Consider the following 6,000-nt stretch of genomic DNA (forward strand, 5'->3'; position numbering starts at 1 on the left):
TTTAGAGTACACAGCAGCCGGGATTTTTACTGGAGCAGGTCGTTCAGATGCAGTGAGATCAGTCTGAGCTTGGCCATCTGGAAAAGGGCATGCTATTCAACACTGGCAGCACCTGGCATTTTTAAAATTGTTGCTTTAATGTTAATTAGCGCTTGTAAGGTAATTCATATGACTTCTAAATAGCATGCAGTGAAAGGGTGGAGCCAACGTAGCAGCCGCATTTAGCTTTTAAGGCAGATGGTGAATTTATTTATTTATTTATTTTCACTCAGACAGCTGGCATTTTACTAATCCTTCACCACATTTTATCAAACGTTGCCTGTTTTGGGAGAGGGGGGAAATAAGTTTAGTCTCATATTGGCTTTTACAAAGCGTTAAGCAGTATCTGTTCGTACAACAGTCAAAGTCTTTTTTGGGAGCTAAGGGAGCTGCATTGTGTGTGTATGTGTGAGAAGAAGGGCATATCAAAGATCCCTGCTTCTCTAATTCAATATTAATTGCTGGAGTGCATTCACAGGGCCTCTCCAGTGTAATGCGATTAGGCTTCAAAGCAAACTAATAACGATCTGAAAAGCAGAGATTAAAGGAGCTCTAAAAGGAATATAACATGCTATAAATCACCGGACATTCCCAATGTACTTTTAATTTGAATTATGGTAACTGGGGTTAAATTTTCATACAGAAGTGCATTTAAAGATGACCTGAAATCAGAACTGATTTCCCCTTGTCTGTATTTTGTCTCTGCTCATATTGTTCATGATCAGTAACGTCAGTAGCAATCATCTAGAAGTCAAAACTCTTGTTTTCTTATCTTATCATCTTCTATGAACTTCTATATATGTAATGGCTTTTGTTTTTAAAAATTGTTTTTCTTTTTTTACTGAGCTGTTTTGACTGGGGTGAAAAATCTTAGTTTGTTGAGCTTCATTTCATGTTGTTTAAAATGTATGTCGATGTGTTTCATAGCATGCAAAAGTAAGGGGTGTGTTTTTTTGTATCTTGTTGGAGAATGATATGGGAATGTCTGACATTTTTGACCTTGTGGGGAAATTTGCTCATGTCACTGTGAGAGAGAAAACTTTTATTTAAATAACCAAACATGCAGAAAAAAAAACTAAAGTGCAAAAAGTTTTCCTTTTGGGGTTAAGGTACTTTAATAAGGTTATTAAGGATCTCACAAAAATAGTTGTGTGTGTTTGTGATATTCTTTGTGATATAAATGTCTCTCTCTCTCTCTCTCTCTCTCTCTCTCTCTCTCTCTCTCTAGCTATCTGGAGGATGCGGTGATGAACCTAGATCATGGTGACCCAGTCACCAGGGACCACATGAGTGCCGTGCTGTCACAAGTGCGTCAGAAGCTGTTCCAGTTCCTGCAGCAGGACCCTCACAGCTCCCTGAGCAAGCGTGCCCGCCGCCTCCTGATGATGCTGCAGGGTCTTGTTAACCACTAGCACACTCCCTCTTTGCTCTCCACTCGCCCATCTGCAGTCTTATCGACTTTCATGCGCTCCTACCCTGCCCCCTACCCCCCTCCCTCACCCTGCCTGTACAGCTCACTATGCTTTGCTCAGTAGCACAAATGATCCTCAGCGGGTTGCGTGATGGGAGTTGTAGTCCAGACAGAGACACTGTAATTTGCTTTACGACAGCACTACATTTCCCATCAAGCCCTCTGAGATACAGTAGATATAGTATGTGACATTCTTGAGCCATTTTTGCTGTTTGGTCTTTTATTGTTTCTAGTAATAAGGAAATAGATTGCTTTGTGCTGAGAGATTTTTTTTTTGTTGTGCTATCATTCTTGCAATGTGACACTCGGCCTCTGATTTTCTGTTAGAGAACTCGTGATTTCAAAATCAGTAAATAATTATTCTTTTCAGGAGAAGCTACTCCATCTGAATACATCCTGCATTGAACTGCTGGACTCATAACTCATGCAATTCACGCACCGTGCGTCTGATTAGTCTACAAATGGTCTCTGAATATTAACATCCATCACATTAAAGGACTTTATATGCCAAAAAGGAGTGCTTAGTTTGGTTTATGTATAAGCTCTCGGGTTGTTACACCAAGAGTTGTTTGACTTTAAAAAAAAAAAAGTGTAGTGCTCATGTTCGGTCTCCAGGGGGCAGGAATTTATATGGCTTCCATCTGCCTTTATATCTGTCTGTTTATTTGCTCGTCCGTTTGTGTATGTTTTTTTTTTTCTCCCCAGCCCTGTTGAAAAGCACCGTTTCTCTCACTCAGATTTAGTTCTGCCCACTTTTGCTTGGATGTTGGGCAAACTGGCTGAAACCAGAAGCTCGGATTAGTTCTTCAGTTTGAAACAAAACAAATCTTTATGATAAAACTGAAAAAAGGCAGAAAATGCAGTGTGACAATACACAGGAATTTATTTGGTCATGTTCTCATGAGAGCAAGGAGACATTTATAGAAAGTGCCTTATTAGACATGGGTTATCTGCTTCTGGATCCACACCAGATGGGCTGTATAGCTTTGCGTGTGAGCGGAATGTCCACTCCTTAAACATTTAGCGCTTTTTTTTTTTTTTTTTTTTGCTATTGGGGAGGGACAGAAATGCATCTGGGTAGCCAGATGGTTTAGCGAATTATTTTGTTAAAAAGTACTCTGAAAAGATTTGATCTGAAAACTCTTATGTGACTGATGTGTAAAAGAAACGATGTAATTAGATGACTATTGTTGGGGCACATTTATGACCACACAACAGACTGTAGACTTTTTTTTTTTTTTATTTGCATGTTGCATGTTTTTTTTGTTTGTTTGTTTTATTTAAACCATTCAGGCCCCTCATTAGTGTTCCTTGTACTCTTTAAGAGCTTAAATCACCATAGATAATTGCTGTTTTGTTACTAAAACACTGAGCATAACACAATGCATTGGGGAGTAACTAATAGGGAGGTGCTAAGCTGAGAAGTTTTGCATGCTGCTGAGAAAAGCTGCGTGTATATTCAGCATAAGATGCTTGTCAATTCCCATTAGTGTTGGGTGTCAGATATGCCTGCACCCAGCCGTGCATTTCTCATTTTATCCCCCCCATCCTTCATTCATATGTGTGGCTCCTTCACTTTTTTCTTTCTTTTCTTAACCCGGTGCTCTGTGGTTGAGTCGTTTGTTTCTGTGTACGTTTTCAGGCTACAATTAAAACTAACCTTCATCTTGTACCACAGTTCTAGGCAGGTAAATGCAGTGTACAATAATCAGATAGTTTTGATGTTCTTGAGTACTGTTCGAGTTGGATACTGATCAGGGTTATGTATAAGAATCATACAGACATGAATGTCAGAACCTTGCACATAAATGCTCTATTAAACAACTTGTTTTTCCAAGTTTGCATTTAAGATCTAGCTCTTGTTTCCTTTATGACTAATATGGATCATTTGTTAATGACGTTTTTTTTATTTTTATTTTTTTTCCATTTTCTTTTTTTTTTTCCATTGTTCTGGATTTTCCCTTTCCTTGATTTATGTTGTATATTTTACACCAACTTCTTTTACCCTAGATGTTTTGGAATAAAAAAAGAAAATACTTTTGTTCAGTTATATGTTCAGTTTGAGTGTTCTTTATTTATTTCTTTAACCCTGAAGTGATAAAATGTTAATTGTCTTCCATCAAAATAGAATAGTAAAGAAGACATCTGTTTTCTGCCTTCAACAGTAGAACCATTTTGTTCTGATTGGTGGAAATACAGCTGGTTATGGCCACAGTGAATCTATGAACTGGGGCAACAGCAGAAAGTGAACTGGAAAAAAAAAAAATGGAGTTCAGTGTAAGTTTAAGTCATTTACTAATGCAACTGGACATCAGGGTTTGACCGAATCACATCTTAAACATCAGAAACTGGCTGTTGTCGTCATGTTCATTTTATAATTTTTTTTTTTAATACATAATTATATCCGAGTATTATACTATACTAAAACATTTTTCTCTTTCAGTTGAAAGCCTAATTTTACGACTGTGCAATTCAGTATGGGGTTGGCTGAGTTTACCGGTGTCATTAATAATGAAGGCAAGTTTTCAAGATCAATCTATGCATTTGTCTTAAAGATTTAGAATGACTACACAAAGCACAAGACATTTTCACAGTCGATTTTAGCTTAATTGAATGTAAAATAAAGTGGTTCCTCCCACATACTGTATACACCTTAGAGTACAAAATGAATTCCTTTTGTTTGGCCACTTGAACTTCTTGACACAGCTGGCAGATTTAGCACGGGTGCAATCTATAATAACCAGAGTGGCTGAATATAAATACAATAAAGACCCTTCATTTCTATTATATTTCAAGATTTCTTTATTTCCTGCAACATAACTGGCAAAGCCTTGTTTTATTTCTTCTTAATTATTTAACTAGCTGAGTTCATTCACCTTTCAGCATGCTTAAGTAGTGCCCAAGTCATTTAAATTCTCATACAATTGGTTCAACTGGAGTCCATGCTGTTTTCTCTTCACTGAGAATATGCGTTTTTATAGTCAGCCCACACAGAGTTGATTAAACTTGATCATGAATTTAAGTTCAAGCTAACATTTAGGATTTGTTAGTCATTGTCTGGAATATACCAGATTCTCTTAAGTTTTTAATGGCTAATGATAAAAAACAGATTTCTGCTATACAGAGTTACAACTTCTCTTTAAACGTTACATTAGCATTATATTGAGCACTTCTTAGCTTCTTTCTGACTCACTGCTGGTGTCATGGATTGCTAAATTATTTTAAGCCGGAGTGTGTGATCCGAACGATGATGAAGAAACAACTAACAGCAGTAGATAGTTGTTCTTTCAAGATGCTCTCTGTCTGTCTGTTTAGATACTGAATAAGTCTCCAGTTGAGTTCAAAGCTTGACGTCATAGATGTTTCTGTACCGACTGCAAGTGAACATTTTGTATTAACATTACAAGCTAATTGCCTTGAATAGAAGTAGCAATATCTGCATGATGCCCCAGCCAACCTTAACATCTGTGTGAAGGATGAGAATGTGGACTCTATCACTGGATACCTACCATCACTTGTAGGGTTAAGGTTATCCAACTGTGTTTTCATCCTCAAAACATGGGATATTATCAGCATCACCTTTAATGGAAATGTTTGTTGTTTTTTTTATAATAATGGAGGCCCTGCATTATCCAGAACCTTTTACTGCTCCTAACACACCAGATTCAGCTCATGAGGCTATGATATAAGGCAGCGGTTCTCAAAAAATCGCACTGATCCCCCACATTACAGATTACTTTTAGAAAACGCAATCCAACTAATCCAGTATAAATGCATATATTATTATTTAACTATTTTTGCAGCCTTTTATGAACTTTCCTACCAAAGAACACATTAGAAATGTCATTATATTCCATCTGACAATATTTAATGCTTGTGATTTACGCCATTGTAATAAAATGTAAAAAGTTGTTGACCCCCAGCCTTGATTCACAGACTCTTAGAGGTCTTGGACGTTTTCCCTGCATGCTGTTCTACACAAAACAACACAGATATATTCACTGTAGAAGAACACGTACAATGTTACAGTGTACTGTCCAATAGTGCAACACAGTAACAACAGACATTTGCGTTTTAAATGTTTTAAGTGTTCCTAATGAGCTTATTGAGCCACCGGATGGCTTGTGGGTAGAAACTGTCCTTGAAGCTCATAGGTCTGATGGGAGATGAATTAGATATAGTGGGCTACTGGAGGGCTTTTAGTAGCTGTGTTGCCTTACTTAGACAGCATGTACAATGGATGTACTGATTCTGGTGAGTGAATGCTTATAAATTAAGCATTTTTACATTTTTTTTCTTTAGATAATTCAGAGACCATCTAAATAACTGATTGCATTTTACTTCTTTAGAGTCATTTCAGAAGGAGTAGAAAAAGTCCCACTGTAATATACTTAAATTTGAAGAGAAATAAACATAGTGCCTCCAGAAAGAATTCACCATAATGATTGTTTCTCTTTCTGCTGTATTGTTACACGCCCTCTAGCAAACTC

The 6,000-nt window shown here is 37.2% G+C and overlaps 1 protein-coding gene across 1 annotated transcript in view; it reads left to right on the top strand.

Moving 5' to 3' along the window:
* The window catches only part of edc4 (enhancer of mRNA decapping 4), a 28,511-nt gene extending 25,007 nt beyond the window's left edge, over positions 1 to 3,504 (top strand). The window contains exon 29 of the mRNA XM_058387970.1: positions 1,268 to 3,504. Coding sequence (XP_058243953.1) covers positions 1,268 to 1,451 — 184 coding nt within the window. The 3' untranslated portion in view covers positions 1,452 to 3,504. The remainder of the gene's footprint in view (positions 1 to 1,267) is intronic.
* Positions 3,505 to 6,000: the final 2,496 nt, after the last annotated feature.

The sequence above is a fragment of the Hemibagrus wyckioides genome, linkage group LG04 (genome assembly GCF_019097595.1).
Source record: "Hemibagrus wyckioides isolate EC202008001 linkage group LG04, SWU_Hwy_1.0, whole genome shotgun sequence".
NCBI classification, from domain to species: Eukaryota; Metazoa; Chordata; class Actinopteri; order Siluriformes; family Bagridae; genus Hemibagrus; species Hemibagrus wyckioides.